Genomic DNA, 15,403 nt, shown 5'->3' with positions numbered 1-15,403 from the left:
CCTCAATTATGACCATTGGTCTCAACCATTTTATTTCCGTTCTCCGAAACAGACTCTCCTTGCTCAGGACTAACCATGTCCCCACCCCTGGAATAGGTAAACCTGATATACACGATAAGGATGTTCAATGTAGCTAAGTAAGGACTTGTGCACTGCGGCGAATTCGGAGAGTAACGCGAGCTTGTAGTGACTTAGTAACAAACAGGCCAAGTCACGATGACATCTCTGCGCCGTACCTTCCCCGAGCTTGACAGATAATTAGGCGCAGTTAGAATCTAATAATTTATCAGGGGCAATATGAAAGAAGGCTTCAAGGGGCTTGAGGAGAGTGCGAAACAGGGCAAGCCATGAAAATCAGCCCTTGAGATTGGCTTAGACAGTACTTTGTACCCTAAAACTCGGTCGACACCTGAGGCAGCCAAGCAAAACTCACCCCTTTAAGTATGGGTATATCTGCGAAGTATAGGCTTCTACCTACCTATGTAGGTATCTCCAACTGCTATTATACTTCCAAGGTTGTAAAATCACCAGAAGACGTTGGAACTTCGGACATCGGATCCTAATTTTGCCCCGCTTATCCCGCCCTTTATTTAGGCTCCCAACGTTCCTTCTGGGCGTGTCCTCCAATTATATCTGTTTAGATTCATCTAGGTGCCGTTATATATAAGATCAGAAGAAGTTACTGGATTGGGGAAGTACAGCCGAACGCTCTGGAGAGCCTCATTTTCAAACCCCGAGATCCCGGCATTGGTATAAATTGGCGAGACTGTTTGATTCCCTCCCAAGATACACATTTCAGCTATGCAAAAACAATTCCAACAAGATCTATGGAAGGCTGCCCAGGGACCCTGGGAGTCGGCCATTCTCCCTAGCGCCGAAAACCTGGCGCGAGCTAGAGCTTCTCTCCCTGCGACACTTCCGGATACAGGATCCAGTCTCGAGTCTGTCCAGCGACACATTATTGATGATATTGTTCCGGCATTCAACGGAGGAAGCCTAAGTGCCAACTATTATGGTTTCATCACTGGCGGAACTACCCCGGCAGCGCTCTTCGCAGACAACGTTGTATCTGCTTACGACCAGAACGTCCAAGTGCATCTCCCGAATCACTCGATTGTGACCGATGTGGAGTACAATGCACTTGGTCTCCTTTTGGATCTCTTCCAACTTGAGCGTTCTATCTGGCACAATGGAACATTCACTACTGGTGCAACGGGGAGCAATATCCTCGGCCTAGCATGTGGGCGCGAATTTATTTTGCAAAAGGCAGCGCAGAGAAAAGGTTGCCATCTCCAAAGTGTTGGCGAAGAAGGCCTTTTTGAGGTATTAAATGCACTTGGTCTTTCTGGGGTGCAAGTGTTATCAACGCTGCCACACTCGTCCCTCGTGAAAGCCGCTGGTGTGTTAGGCATCGGTCGTTCTAATGTACACAACATCTGCCGGGCGGACGACCCACTTCGGTTTGATATTGATAAGCTCCAGAAAGAACTTGCGAGAACAGATAAGGTCAGCATCGTTGCTATTTCTTGCGGGGAGGTCAATACTGGTCGTTTTGCAACAAGTGGTGCAGATTTGAGAGAAATACGCCAGCTGTGCGACAAGTACGGAGCCTGGATGCATGCTGATGGAGCATTTGGAATCTTTGGCCGTGTTCTTAGTGAAAACCCAGAGTTTGCAACGATCAAGAAGGGCTGTGAAGGAATAGGTCTGGTCGACTCAATTACCGGTGACGGCCACAAGCTTCTCAACGTTCCCTACGACTGTGGCTTTTTCTTTACTCGACACCCGAATGTGGCATCGCAAGTATTCCAAAATGCAAATGCAGCCTACTTAGCTGCTGGAAACTCCGACGGCCCTTCCATTCCCTCCCCCTTAAATATTGGAATTGAAAACTCTCGTCGATTCAGAGCGTTGCCGGTGTATGCATCGCTGTTGTCATATGGCAAGTCTGGATATCAAGAGATGTTGGAGCGTCAGATAAGGCTTGCCCGGAAAATCCACGGATGGATCTTCGAGCATTCTGGGTATACAGCCTTACCAGAAGCATTGTCCAAATCTGAACTGCTCGATCAGACATTTATGTCTGTTTTGTTTCGCGCAAATGATAAGGGCTTAAACCGTGAGCTAGGAACCAAAATAAACGAGAGCTCGCGAATGTTCGTCTCGGGTACTAGCTGGGATGGAGCTCCTGCTTGTCGCATCGCAATCTCGAATTGGCGAGTTGATGTGGAGCGAGATTTTACGCTGGTGACAGAAGTGCTGGCAAAGGTTGCCCAGAGCTAGGGGAATATTGATACGTGAACACAAGAAAAGCAGAATCAGAAACCCAACAATTGGACATTTAAATGCATAAATTCTTTCTGGCATCTCTATAGAGGATATCAGCGGCGACGACCAGCTCCTCCCATGTTTTCAGTGCGGTCAGACATGCTAACAACCTCTCCAATACCTGCTTCTTCTTGCTCATCTTCCAGAGCCATGACCTCCTCTCGGCTATCCCACCACTTTTCTTCAGACATGGAGAAAGCTTCCTTGCGTAGTTCCTTGACTGTCTTGTCAGCAGACTGCTCCCTCTCCTTGACAGTTTCCATCACAATATTCTGCCATTCTTCAGAAGTGCGGCTGAAGAATTCTCGCAAGCTCTCGAACGGCCGAGGCAAAGGTCGGCTGTCATTGACAATTTGCTCTTCTGGCTCTTCAACTTCGAGTTGTTCCATATCCTTGGTAACAGATGGCACCGTCACATCTGTCGGGGCAGGCGAAGCAGCATCAAGAGACATCGCGTCGGCATCAGCTTCATCGTCTTCATCCATTTCATCATCGTCATCTTCATCATCCATGTCTTCGTCACTGTCTTCAGCTTCGTTCAAGAGGTTCCAGTTCTCAGGCTCCCTGTAGAATATCTCCTTGACGCCGTCCAGTTTGACGAGATCGATGGAATACATATCGTCGAAAGTGAACTCTCGGTCACCCTTTTCGAACGTACCACCAAAAATGAATAGGGTATCATCTTGCACTGCTAGTTGGGCATTGAATCGCTGGTGGGGCATTTCGAAGCGAACAACCGAGGGCTTTGCAGGTTCCACAGGTTCCTCAGGTTGGGGCGTGCCTATTTCCATATCATCGTCGTCTTCGTTGTCACGAATTCCGACTTTAGCTTCTAGGGCTTTGAGGTTTGCCAAAAGCTCTTCCTCATCCGCCTTACCCCTGTTTTTAGACTTGGCGTTTTGGTTTGCCTGCTGCTTTTTGCCGGGTGCGCGGGGACGTCGCAAAGTCAACGGAAAGAAACGATTTCTGTCAGTGGTCCAAGCAAACAGGGTATTGAAGAACTCGCTGTCAATACCCTCCTCAGTTAATTCCACGTCGTGGACACCACCGAACATAATTCCTCGGCCCTTGTGGTACGCCATGGTAGTACCAACACGGGGCGGGTTGGGCGTATTAGCAGGCTTCTTTCGTCGCTCCCATCGGACTGTAGGTGCCGTTGACGATGGTGCCTCAGCTGCAGGGGGTGTGATCCTCAGGAACCAAGTATCCTGGTGAACCATAGGCCGGAGAGCCATCTTCTGGGGGCCACCGCCCTTGCCTTGCTTACCACCACCGGCAGCTGCTTTCACTCGGGAGTAGCCTCCGTATAGAACAGCTCCAGTCTCGTGCGGTAGCAGGGAGAACGATGAGCGAGGATCGGGCTTTTGTGAGGCAAGACTCAACGTGGGATTGGACCAGGTATACTGATTACAATCATAGATCCATAGGTCTTGCAGGTACTTAGTCTGCTGGGAGGTATCTTGGAATCCACCAAAGAGAATGATGTAGTTCTGTCTTGTTATTAGCTCTATACAAAAAAAACAAATACCGAAATTGAAAAAACGCACCTTAAAATAGGTCATGCGGTGACCACTTCTAGCGGGAGGACCTTTGCCTTTGGACTCGAGACGGGTCCATTCTCTTGTGGTTGTGTCTAGATGCCAAAAATCATTGTAGTGATAGAAAGTGCCTTGCTTCGGCGACGAGAACTCTCCTGCTGATCGTTAACTTCCGCACAAACAATTTCAATATATCAAGGAGACAATGTCACCTCCAAACATATAGATGCCTCCGGAGTTTCCTCCCCGGCACCATGCATGCCCACTTCGAGGAAGGGGACTGTTGGGACTAGTTACTTCCCTCCATTCACCGCGATCAATCAAATAGATGAAAAGGTTATTGAAGAAAGTGGCATGCGTCCCATCAAAGTACTCTCCACCGTAAAGCAACAGCTCATTTCGGTTCGACGGAGACGCTAGCACAGTTGCAGACGAACGTGGGACCGGCGGCTCCGAAGGGACTTCAGTGACCTTCAAGAATTTGGCTTGTTCTTCGGCGTACTGGGCCAGAATGGCATCCAGGTCTGCATCTTCAGCATCGCTGTCTGCATCTTTGCCCTTGGCTTTGGATCTCTTTTCTTTCTGGGCGGACTTTTTTGACTGCTTTGCTGCTACACGGTCCTTATGCTCCGCGGACTTCTTATTCTTTTTGGCCATTTTGGCTCAATGTTGGATACAGAAGGTGGTTTTCGCGATCTGCTTTTCGTGGGGCAAAAATTATGCCTTTCCCCACACTGAATTGCCCCCCTCTACTTTGTACATACTATACCAGATCTACGTCTGTAGGCATGTTTCTTGCACGGGCACTGTATTTTGCTTACATATAACTTCGAAAAATATAAAAACATAGAATAGGAATGATGAGTTGTATAGAAATGTGATATTCTTAGTCCAATTTGACCGTGCAATTTTGAGTTGAACGTAGTTGCTGTCATATATCAATTTGTTTGACCGCTCACGTGCCGACGCGTCCATGTCAGTTTCGCGATTGTCTCCATTGCTCTAAACAATCAGGAACGACGGCCATGACAGCAAGAGGCCCCCATGACGAAGAATAACTTAGCAACTCATCTCAAATGGTTGATAACCCAAGGGACGCCTCTCCGTCCTCCCCTGGCCCAAAAAAGCTTACCTGAACGTAACAATCACGCATCGCGGCAAGCGATTTCCCCCGCCGACGAATTCGCGGCCCTCGATGATATCCTTGAAGACGTGGAAAATGAGACGGATGAATCAATGGCTAGATTGTTACCTCAATCAGCGAGCAAGCCTCGAATGCTGAGCCGACACGACGCAGTCCCTACCAATACTCCGTCAACTACAAAGAAACGAGCTTCGCCGAAACAATCAAGCATAGCTCGAGGTATGTGGCCGGATAAGTCAAATGTTGCGAGAATTATTAGACTGACACAATCTTCGCAATGATCAGAGTCCTTCAGAGAACCGCCGTTGTCATCATACAAACCTTCCCGGCAAAAGTCGACTCCATTGAGACCAGACAGTTTCCACGCACCTGGACCCAATGATATCGAATCCATTGATTTGACAGGAGAGCTTGATCTGTCCATACTGTCCTCGGGCACTATCCCAGCTCGTGGGCCGCGCGGGTCATGGGAAGAAGAAAACACCCCATGCGGAACTCGTGAGAAACGCGGCAAGAAGCGCAAAAGTGACGAGTACACATCCGATCTTCTCTCCCCATCGAAACATGTGACGAAAGTGCGAAATCCCTCGAAAGTGGCTCGACCTCCTGCCGCGAGAGGCGTTGTACCGGAGCAGCCCACAATCCCACGTCAGACAACTCAAACAACCCAAACAAAAATCCCGAGCGCGACGAAACGACCTGAACACAATTCAACTGTTGCACCACGGAGTCATCGGAAACGAGTGATCGCGGATTCAGATGACGACGAGGATCTATTTGATGACTGGGTTGATAATGAAGATTCCGCTAATAAGATGATCCTGGATGCCGAGGAGAGTTTGTACCCAATACTCCCCGAGATGAGTCCAGCAGCGGACGAGAAAAGTATCGAGACCAAGAGTTCGCGATTGGAATCTACGCCTAAAGCAACGTTTTCAACTTTGCAGCCATCGACTCAACCGAAGAAAATGGCAGTTGCCAAAGAGCCTATCCCGTCGACACCTTGGTCGAAGCCGTCCAGCTCGCCAGAAAAGGATCCGGATCTTCTGAAGTTTTTAGAACTTGGAAGCAATGCCTTTGGGCATGCAATTTCCAAATTGAGGTCTACTCTGCAGAAGAATTCTGAGATAGTCTATCAACAGGCTATGGAGGGTCAGCCAGTCCCTGAATTGATCGCCGAGAACAAGGCTCTTGTCGCTCAGATCGAGGCTATTGAATTGTTGCAAAAGTATCAAAAGACCCACAAGAGCAGTGTCTCTCGCAAGGAAGACCTGAAGCGAAACCTGATACGTGTAATCTCACAAGGTCTAGATCCAACAACTATGCCAGAAGAGCTTGCGCAGAGTCGAGAAGTTGAGATAGAGTTGGAGCAAACCGAAGCAAAAATTTGTCCGCTTCTATCTCAAGCCAACATCCTCGAACTGGCAGACGATTGTCCATCCGACCCTCCTCCCATGAAACATACTCGGCCCACCTTCGAAGCACACGCAGTCACGCAAGATCCCCCTCTTTTCTCTTTTTCGCGGGCCGACTTAGACGCAGAATTCCGTGGCCAAAAGCGTCTGCCTCCAACAAGTCCTACAAAGACCAAAGTGACACATCGGCCGGATAGCTATGAAAACTGTATTTCTCGGAATATGGGCTCCACACCGTTGGACTCGATGGATCTTGATGAGTTCGACTGGAATGTCAGCGATGATGACATATTAGAAGCGGCAGAGGGGTTCGATGGTGCTCACCAGATACCCGTTCGCGAGCAAGCCAGTCAAAACCGCAAAGTTTTCGCAGAGACATCTGGCAACATCCTCAAGGCCCCCGTTCCGAAAAAGTCGCCCGGTCATAGTGCCTTCTGGTCAAACCATCCATGGTCTCAAGAAGTAAGGAAAGTGTTGAAAGATCGATTCCACCTCCGCGGATTCCGACCTAATCAGCTTGAAGCCATTGATGCAACCCTTGCTGGTAAAGATACTTTCATTCTCATGCCTACTGGAGGAGGAAAATCGCTATGTTATCAATTACCTTCTGTGGTAACGGGCGGACGTACCACGGGAGTGACGATCGTGATATCTCCATTGCTGAGTCTGATGGAAGATCAGGTATCACACCTCCGAAAATTGGATGTGAAGGCCTTTATGGTTAACGGTGACACCGAGCAAGAGGAAAAATCTTGGATCATGAACCAGCTCTCACATTCAGGTGGTGAGGGGATGGAAGTCCTGTATATCACTCCCGAGATGCTCAGTAAAAGCCAAGCCTTAATCAGAGCCCTTGAGAAGCTTTATCAAAGGAACAGACTAGCACGCCTCGTCATTGATGAGGCTCACTGCGTCAGTCAATGGGGACATGATTTCCGACCTGACTATAAAGAACTAGGAGAGGTTCGAGCTAGATTCCCCGGTGTACCGGTTATGGCCCTGACAGCCACTGCCACTGAGAATGTCAAAGTTGATGTGATGCACAATCTCAAAATCACCGATTGTGAAGTGTTCTTGCAGAGTTTCAACCGTCCTAATCTCACCTACGAGGTACGGTCGAAGGGAAAGAATGATGAAGTTTTGGCTAGCATGGCAGAAACTATTGCAAGCTCATACCGGAATCAGTGCGGAATCATCTACTGCCTCTCGAGAAAGACGTGCGACAAAGTTGCAGAGGACCTACAGAAAAAATACCGCCTCAAGGCACGCGCTTATCATGCGGGTATGTCATCGAAGGCAAAATCAGAAGCTCAGAGCAACTGGCAGATGGGCCGAGTGCATATCATTGTTGCCACCATTGCATTCGGAATGGGAATTGACAAAGCTGATGTGCGATTCGTCATGCACCACAGTATCCCAAAGAGTCTCGAGGGGTATTATCAAGAAACCGGTCGTGCTGGTCGAGACGGCAAGCGTTCTGGCTGCTATCTTTACTACGGCTACAGAGACACAGCAACCTTGAAGCGGATGATTGACGCAGGAGATGGTAATGGTCAGCAAAAAGCCCGCCAAAAACAGATGTTGCGAAATGTGGTTCAATTTTGTGAGAACCGCAGCGATTGCAGGCGAGTGCAAGTCCTCGCCTATTTTGCGGAACACTTCCGTCGAGAGGACTGCAACAACACTTGCGATAACTGCAAATCCGGTTTGGTGTTTGAGCTCCATGACTTTACTGAGCAGGCATCCTGGGCCATCAAAATTGTGCGACAATTCCAGAACACGCAGGAAAAGGTGACTGTGCTCTACTGCAGTGACATACTTCGTGGAGATTGCAAACGGCCTAAAGCTCCAGAGCATCGCAAGATGCCGGGGTATGGGAAGGGATCTGACCTTGACCGTGCAGCAGCTGAACGTCTGTTCTACCGGCTGCTTGGTGAAGACGCATTGGCTGAAGACAATGTGATCAATAAAAGTGATTTTGCTATTCAGTATATCATTCTCGGCCGTCGTGCAACAGAGTATGAGAGTGGCCAGCGACAAATGAAACTGCAAGTTCGCGCGTCACCGAATAGTAAGGCTAAAGCGAAGACTAAGCCATCCGGTGCTGCGCAGAAGAAAAAGTCTGGCAATTCAGGAGCCGATCCTCGGTCCACCATGGTCTCTTCCCCAGTGCAGGCTGCCCAAGACCGTCGCCTTGACCGTTATCAATATACCGGTGCTCCAGTCGCACATCTCTCGGCCGATGAGGACAGCGATGGCTTTGAACCGATTCGAACCACTGGCAAGTCTCGCCGCACAAATACACGCGAGATGGGCCCTCCAATCACCAGCGACCAGAAGTTAGATCGACTTGATCATATGCATCGTGTAGTCGTGGAGGACTTCCAAGAGCATGCCAAAATCATGCTTCAAGACGTGAGTAATCGATATCGTTCTTGGTATACCATCGGAAATACTGACAGTTGGTATAGCTTGTCGTTAAGAAGGGCCTTCGATGCCAACCGTTCTCTGACCAGGTGCTACGTGAGATGGGCATCTCCTTCCCCCAAAGTAAATACTCGATCTCTGATGAAATTGGATGACCAAATTAACAATGAAATAGATCTTACCGAGCTTTCCGCGATCCCAGGCATAGATCAGGATAAAGTGAAGCGCTACGGCCGGCAGATCCTAGGGCTAGTCGATAATGCAAAGCGGCGCTACCTAGAAATGAGGCAAGAAGCAGAGACCAGCGGCGTTGTTCCAGATCCCAACCACCATAACGTCATCAATCTCAGCAGCAGCGATGAGTACAGTGATGATGACTTGTTCATGGATGAGGCTTCCACTTTCAATCTGGCCAATCCTGTCTCGACCGCACCCAGCAACGCGGCCGAAAGTATCACAAGCCGCTATTTTCCTCCACCAGCATCTCCAGGGTATGATTCTGGCGACGACTGGGAATCCGGCGCCGCGCCTTCCAGCTCCAAGAGTCGCAAACGCCAACCTACCAGTGGCAAACGACCAGCACGACGAAAGTATGGCTCTACTGGCAGCGGCTGGAAGGGCAAAGGCGTTCGATCAAAAGCCAAATCCGACGATCGTGCTACAAGCCAGTCATCTGCGCCGCGAAAGAACGCCAGGGCAAAAACCCCTAAGTCCACTATTGGAATGATGCCTATTTGAAGTTATTGCTTTTGTCCCTGCTCACCCCCCCCCCCCCCCCCCTTCCGCTCTCCCCACATTTTGTCAAGATTTTTATGATTGGTTCAGCGTTACACAAGCATCTCTTGGTGTCATTTTCTCACGGTTTATGGGAGTCATTCAGGAGGTTGTTCATAGGTACGGGTTTGGATTTGACATGTTTACACGAGGATATAAGAAGATACACATTCATGAATCAATAATACCATGTTGTCACTCAATCATGAAAACTCTCTACATTTAAATCCCCAATGAACGACCAAAATCAATCAGTCGAAGCCGCCGTGCATCTCGAGGGTGAAACTGCGCAACCTTAGCTCTCACGAGGAACCTCGAAGATGCCGAGTCGTGCCCCAAATTGATATAGGATGATTCAGCCTCCAACATGGCGTTGAGAAGGCCATGCATCTCTTTTGCAGCTGCCTCCCTCTTGTTTGTAGGAGCCTCATCCGCGTTGCGTTTCATAAACTTATCAATCCGCTGTTGTGACCCATCTTCTGTTTCTGCCGGCTCTTTTAGCTTTTTGGGCTTGCCATGTGCCGTATAACCTGCCTTCAGCGTAGCATCTGACACCTCAAAAGCATCGCCCACAGTCGGGCCGCCCATATCTTCAGCAGCAAGCATTGGAGCAAGAGTCTCATCGATAAACTTATCCAACGAGACCTTGAGGCTTGCAGACGAGCGGTCTAGTTTTTTATTTTGCATTTTCTGCAAGGCAAGCTGCTCGCGTGCCACCTGTGACGGAGTTTGCTCTTCCTTTCTCGTGTTGGCATTGCGGATTCTCTGGATCCGCTCTCGGAGTCCGCTTGCGATTGATTGAGAGTCACGTAGATTGGCCTCTTCGACTCGCAGGCGCTCTCGATCTAGAGACAGCTGTTCGGCTGTCATTGCGACAGAGACCTTATTTTCTTGAATAAGGCGTGCGGTTTCTTCTATGGCTAGAAGTGATGGCAACACCGAATCTGTTGCTGGGAGCTCATCGTTGGACTTGAGAAGCGAGTCATATGCTTTCTTGGCCCTTCGAGCCTGGGAAACACGGGCCCAGGAATCAGTGCCCGTCTCTGTTAGGTCAAGAGAATTGAGCTCCCGCAGCTATAACATATGTCAGATGAGGCATTCATTCTACTATAACGAGAATTTCATAACATGCCTTATTCAATTCATCCTGCTGTCGTTTGACTTGCTCTTGGAGTCCTTGCAAGGTTGCATCTAAACGTCGCGTGTAGACATGCAATGCAGTTTCACTGAGAGGTTCCTTTGTCGACTCGTATTCTGCTTCTTGGCGTTTTTCTGCGAATTTCTGGATCTTCTGCACGGTTTGGTCGGAGATATCCATGCTTATTTTGGAGTAACGCGAAATGCAAAATATTTTCTTCTAGAAGTAACAAAAGATATTTTCGATTAAAGCTCGATTGCCATTTAGACTTGCTGGTAAAATATTTGCTTGAGGCCTTGGAGGCAATCAAAATATTGAACACGAGACGAGATGCATCACGCCCATGCATATTCGCGTCATGTGACCAAGCTTCGCGCCCTCGACTTCCTTCCCTGATCGTCAACTTCACCTCTTCTCCTTAATCCCCGGAATTTCATTTCATCACCTTCATCAATTCCCCCATCCTCGCCTTTCTTTGCGTTTTTACCGCATTCTCATCAGTAGAGCTATTAACTCGTCGATTGCGAGTTTAGCCCACACCCTTGACCTCGGATTCAGACGTTATCGGAGGCTACAGTGTGGTACAGCAGGCAACGGTTTCTGGCGCTTGATATCTTACTTGCCTCATTTCCTATTTCCCATCGCATTCACCCAAGGATCCCATTTCTACCCTTTCCGTTTCTTCCTTGATTTCGAGCATCTCGGCAAACCCGTGAAGCTTCCCCGGTTGTGACAGCAAAGCCCTCTCACACTTGAATCTACACTTCCTCCCGTCTTACATCGGCATTTCCTCAGTACCACCTTTCCTTTACAGCCTCTCCAATCTTCTTAAAGCACCAATATCCCCTTCAGATCGCCAGCACCAGCACCTTCCGTGGGAAATTCTGGTGTACATAAAACGATCATAAAAGAAGAAGATTTCATTCTTGACACCTTCCGATTTCACTTGTAAGTGAGACCAAACAGCAGCACAGTCTATTCAAGATGTCCGCTTCTCCATCCAACCTTCAGTCGACCAAGCGTCCTCTCGAGGACCCCTCGTCGCCATCCGGCCCCAATGACCAGCCCGAGGCCAAGCGCCCGGCGCTGGACAAAGTAGTCAAGAGCGATGCAGAGGCGGAAGCAGATGTATCCAGTAGCCAGGTTCCTACTGTCGAAAGTGCCAAGGATACCCAGGGAGATACCGTGGTTCCCGATGCGCCCAATGGCAAGGGTCTCCCTGTCGACACCCAACCCATCCAGTCAACTGCTTCCCAGGCCGACCGAGCTGGCTCTGATCAACCCCCCCAGGATGAGTCGAGCTGGGTTCATATTCGTGCTGTGATCTCTAGCCCGGAGGCAGCCACCGTGATTGGAAAGGGAGGTGAGAACGTGTCCCAGATTCGTCGTCTGTCAGGTGCCAAGTGCACTGTCAGTGATTATTCTCGAGGTGCAGTGGAGCGTATCCTGACCGTTAGCGGTCCCCAGGATGCTGCTGCCAAGGTGAGTTTTGCCATTCAATGAGTTTGTTGATAATATTCGATTGCTAATGACTATCAGGCGTTTGGTCTAATCATCCGTACCCTTAACAATGAACCTCTTGAGGCCCCTTCCACTGCCCAGTCCAAGACGTACCCTCTGCGCTTGCTAATTCCTCACATTCTAATCGGTTCCATCATCGGCAAAGGTGGCAGCCGCATTCGCGAGATTCAGGAGGCTTCCGGCGCTCGCCTGAACGCCTCGGATGCTTGCCTTCCTCTGTCCACGGAACGATCCCTTGTCATCCTCGGTGTTGCGGATGCCGTCCACATCGCTACCTACTATGTCGCCGTCACCTTGGTCGAGCAGCTGTCTGAACGTTACGGCGGTCCCGCGGCTTCGGCATATGCTACTCGCAGCGGTGGTCCTGCCGGTGCTGTCCCTGGTGGTATGCAGGTTGTTCCGTACGTTCCTCAGCCCGCCGGCGGCCAATACGGCCACCCCGAGACATTCAAGCGTCACCACCCTCACCCCAACCGTGCCGGTGGTGGAGCGTTCGGTGTTCCCTACCTCCCCGGTCAGCCAGCTCCTGCTCCTGTTCCTCAGACCCCAATGCACTTCCCAGCCGCTCCCCAGGCCCCTTACGGCGGTGCAGGACCCCACCAGCCCGCTCCCTTCATTGGTGGTCCTCAGCAGCCAACTCCAGGCCGTGGACCCCCAACTGCCCCTGCTCCTGTGGGCGGTGCCATGCCCGGCCAGCCACTGACTCAGCAGATTTACATCCCTAATGACATGGTTGGCGCTATTATCGGCAAGGGTGGTGCTAAAATTAACGAGATACGTCATCTCAGTGGCAGTGTGATCAAGATCAATGAGCCCCAAGAGAGTAGCAATGAGCGCTTGGTTACTATCACTGGTACCGCGGAGTGCAACCAGATGGCTCTGTACATGCTGTATTCCCGACTTGGTTCGTGTTCTCCTTCCCCGGATGAAGCTTTTTGTGCGCACATTCTAACAGATATATTAGAGAGTGAAAAGCACCGAATCTAAACATAGCAGCGCAACCTACGCTTGCTACAGGTGTCTTATTGTGGGGTTCTGCCCAAAAGTCTACGGTGGTTAATGAAGTCTCTTTTTCTTTGCCTTCGATTTCTCACAGGGTGTCAATCCTTTTTTTCTTCTTTTACTTTCTCGTTGTATCTTATTCCAGGGCGCGTGATTTGATTTTTTTGCCTTTCTAATAACAACTCCCGCAATTATCCCTTGAATGAAGTAGCCCGTTCCCTTTCCACTTGCCTGCTCTAATTACCACCAACATCCTATGACCCACGCAACACAGCTCGAATTACATCCAAGCCTCCCCCAGCACTAATCCGTGGCTCCTCGCTCTCCTTGGTTTCTTTCTCTCTCTCTTTACGCTCTTATTACTCCCTTGGAATCCCTAACCCTCAAATCTTTTGGAAACTGACATGTTTCATCTCCAACCCAGGAATAGGCGCCAGCATCTTTTCTCTCAGAGGTGCAATACTCTCAACAAACTTCTCCGTCTCCTTGGCCTTGAAATGCGCCTCTATACTATCCCAACCAACAGCAAGGAGGTGCGCAAAAGCTTGCCCACTTGGACTTCTCGCGTGTGGTAACTTGCTCGGCCGATCGACATGCCCCATCGACCACGACCGCGGCCCGGCTGCCTGTGGCAGCTGCTCGACCAGTGTAGTGCGGAAGTTGATCAAGTCCCCGTTGATCTGCCTTACTGCTCGTGCTTCGAGGTCGCTCGGGAATGCCAGTGTGCACAGCTCGGTCACGGGGTTTCTGGTTAGGATTTCTGTGCTGGAGAGTGGTGGGCTGAACGTGACGTGGAGTGATGACGGTGGCTGGGGGTTGTCTGGGGCCAGGAATGGGTCGAGCAGTCGGATGTTCATTGAGCTGCGAGCTTCGGTCCAGTCTGTTGGTTTAGTTAGGTCGTAGGTCGTACGTTTGAAGGGGTGCGGGTATATAGTAGCTTGAGTATTTCAGGGAGATACTAAACTCACCTACAACCCAGACGATTGTGTTTTCGTCTTCGGAGGTGCGTCCCCAGGATGAACTATCATGACCGCTTTGCTGTTGGGTCGTGCGGAAGATCCTCAGTAGAGCCTCGCCTTCTTCGCTGGAGGGGTCTTCGGGCTTGACGGAAGATTTGACGCGGAAGAAGGTGACCTGACTAACGTTTCGAGACATGTTGGGTTGGTTATTTTCCTAATGATAGTGTGGGGTTGGGAAGAGAGATCAAAATACAGATGGCTGATGTCACGGGCACATGATGTCACTGATCATAGAATCCCAATTAGGAAATTACCTTCCTTCCTATAATGTGTACACATGTCACCTACCTAGGTATAGACATATGTAGTGAGTAATTAGCACCTCCCACAATAGAATCATGGCCATAGCCAGTTATTTGACCTTTGAATCTCTTTTTCTCTTCTCTCTTCTTCTCCCTCTCTCCTCTTCAATATGCAATCATGCAATCATACACACTCATTTCCGTGTTACCCATTCTATTCCGAGATCAAGGAACTCTACTGTTCCTTTTCGCTATATTTTCAAGCTATTTCGTGTATCCTAAGTGCACTTTTGAGCTATTGAAATGGATGGTCTTCTGGGAACTTGTTCTCATCCTGCTGGTACAGTTCATAGCTCTCGGGCTATTGATCGCGTGGCTTCGTCTCTTGGCGCAAAACGAAAACATGCATGTCATGCATGTGTATTACCATTGGTTTCAAATGCTGGCGGACTCTCAAATCCAACGATTCCCACATCGCTATCACCTTACCTGAGCATGTCTTCCGAGTGGATCTAATCCCTCGCTGAAATCGAACCCTCATCTTGGAAACCTCCTGGCCGCACAGTAGAGGATATCCCGCCAGTTGAAAGCGGACTGAGAATTTATTTTCGCAGTGTAATCTTGGGTAAGAAGAGGCAGACGTCTTTTGTGATCTCTGATCTCTGCTCTTTTGACACTCTAAATCTCGTGCACTTGGCTAATTTATCTGTTATAGTCATCTTTTTCGGTTTGAAACTTGGTTGCCTTTGGGTCAAATGGAATTTCACGACTTTGCTGGTACTTGAACAACTTAAGCAACTTGAAGCGCAGACTGTGGCATTTAATCAAAACATGGATCCTCTAAGTCGGGACTTA

The 15,403-nt window shown here is 49.5% G+C and overlaps 6 protein-coding genes across 6 annotated transcripts; 3 read left to right on the top strand and 3 right to left on the bottom strand.

Moving 5' to 3' along the window:
- Positions 1-801: 801 nt before the first annotated feature.
- N7479_006758 (pyridoxal phosphate-dependent decarboxylase family protein) lies at positions 802-2,283 on the top strand (the record flags this gene model as incomplete). The annotated part of the gene is made up of 1 exon (XM_057254452.1): positions 802-2,283. The coding sequence occupies one exon, from the start codon at positions 802-804 to the stop codon at positions 2,281-2,283; it is 1,482 nt and encodes a 493-aa protein (XP_057108314.1).
- Positions 2,284-2,381: 98 nt separating this feature from the next.
- On the bottom strand, positions 2,382-4,523 carry N7479_006757 (putative Kelch repeats protein; the record flags this gene model as incomplete). The annotated part of the gene is made up of 3 exons (XM_057254451.1): positions 2,382-3,818; positions 3,876-4,021; positions 4,079-4,523. 3 exons carry the CDS (start codon positions 4,521-4,523, stop codon positions 2,382-2,384), a joined length of 2,028 nt encoding a protein of 675 aa, XP_057108313.1.
- Positions 4,524-4,910: 387 nt separating this feature from the next.
- Positions 4,911-9,590, top strand: N7479_006756 (uncharacterized protein; the record flags this gene model as incomplete). Its single annotated transcript, XM_057254450.1, has 4 exons — positions 4,911-5,229; positions 5,296-8,840; positions 8,897-8,975; positions 9,028-9,590. The coding sequence occupies 4 exons, from the start codon at positions 4,911-4,913 to the stop codon at positions 9,588-9,590; spliced, it is 4,506 nt and encodes a 1,501-aa protein (XP_057108312.1).
- A 258-nt stretch (positions 9,591-9,848) lies between these two features.
- N7479_006755 (uncharacterized protein) lies at positions 9,849-10,944 on the bottom strand (the record flags this gene model as incomplete). Its single annotated transcript, XM_057254449.1, has 2 exons — positions 9,849-10,700; positions 10,741-10,944. 2 exons carry the CDS (start codon positions 10,942-10,944, stop codon positions 9,849-9,851), a joined length of 1,056 nt encoding a protein of 351 aa, XP_057108311.1.
- An 804-nt stretch (positions 10,945-11,748) lies between these two features.
- On the top strand, positions 11,749-13,272 carry N7479_006754 (telomere maintenance protein PBP2; the record flags this gene model as incomplete). The annotated part of the gene is made up of 3 exons (XM_057254448.1): positions 11,749-12,246; positions 12,304-13,189; positions 13,250-13,272. The coding sequence occupies 3 exons, from the start codon at positions 11,749-11,751 to the stop codon at positions 13,270-13,272; spliced, it is 1,407 nt and encodes a 468-aa protein (XP_057108310.1).
- A 398-nt stretch (positions 13,273-13,670) lies between these two features.
- Positions 13,671-14,442, bottom strand: N7479_006753 (uncharacterized protein; the record flags this gene model as incomplete). The annotated part of the gene is made up of 2 exons (XM_057254447.1): positions 13,671-14,167; positions 14,256-14,442. 2 exons carry the CDS (start codon positions 14,440-14,442, stop codon positions 13,671-13,673), a joined length of 684 nt encoding a protein of 227 aa, XP_057108309.1.
- Positions 14,443-15,403: the final 961 nt, after the last annotated feature.

The sequence above is a fragment of the Penicillium vulpinum genome (genome assembly GCF_028829585.1).
Source record: "Penicillium vulpinum strain IBT 29486 chromosome Unknown utg000003l_segment0_segment0, whole genome shotgun sequence".
Lineage (NCBI taxonomy): Eukaryota > Fungi > Ascomycota > Eurotiomycetes > Eurotiales > Aspergillaceae > Penicillium > Penicillium vulpinum.
The sequence above is the reverse complement of the archived record's forward strand: the minus strand, read 5'-3'. Positions and strand labels throughout refer to the sequence as shown.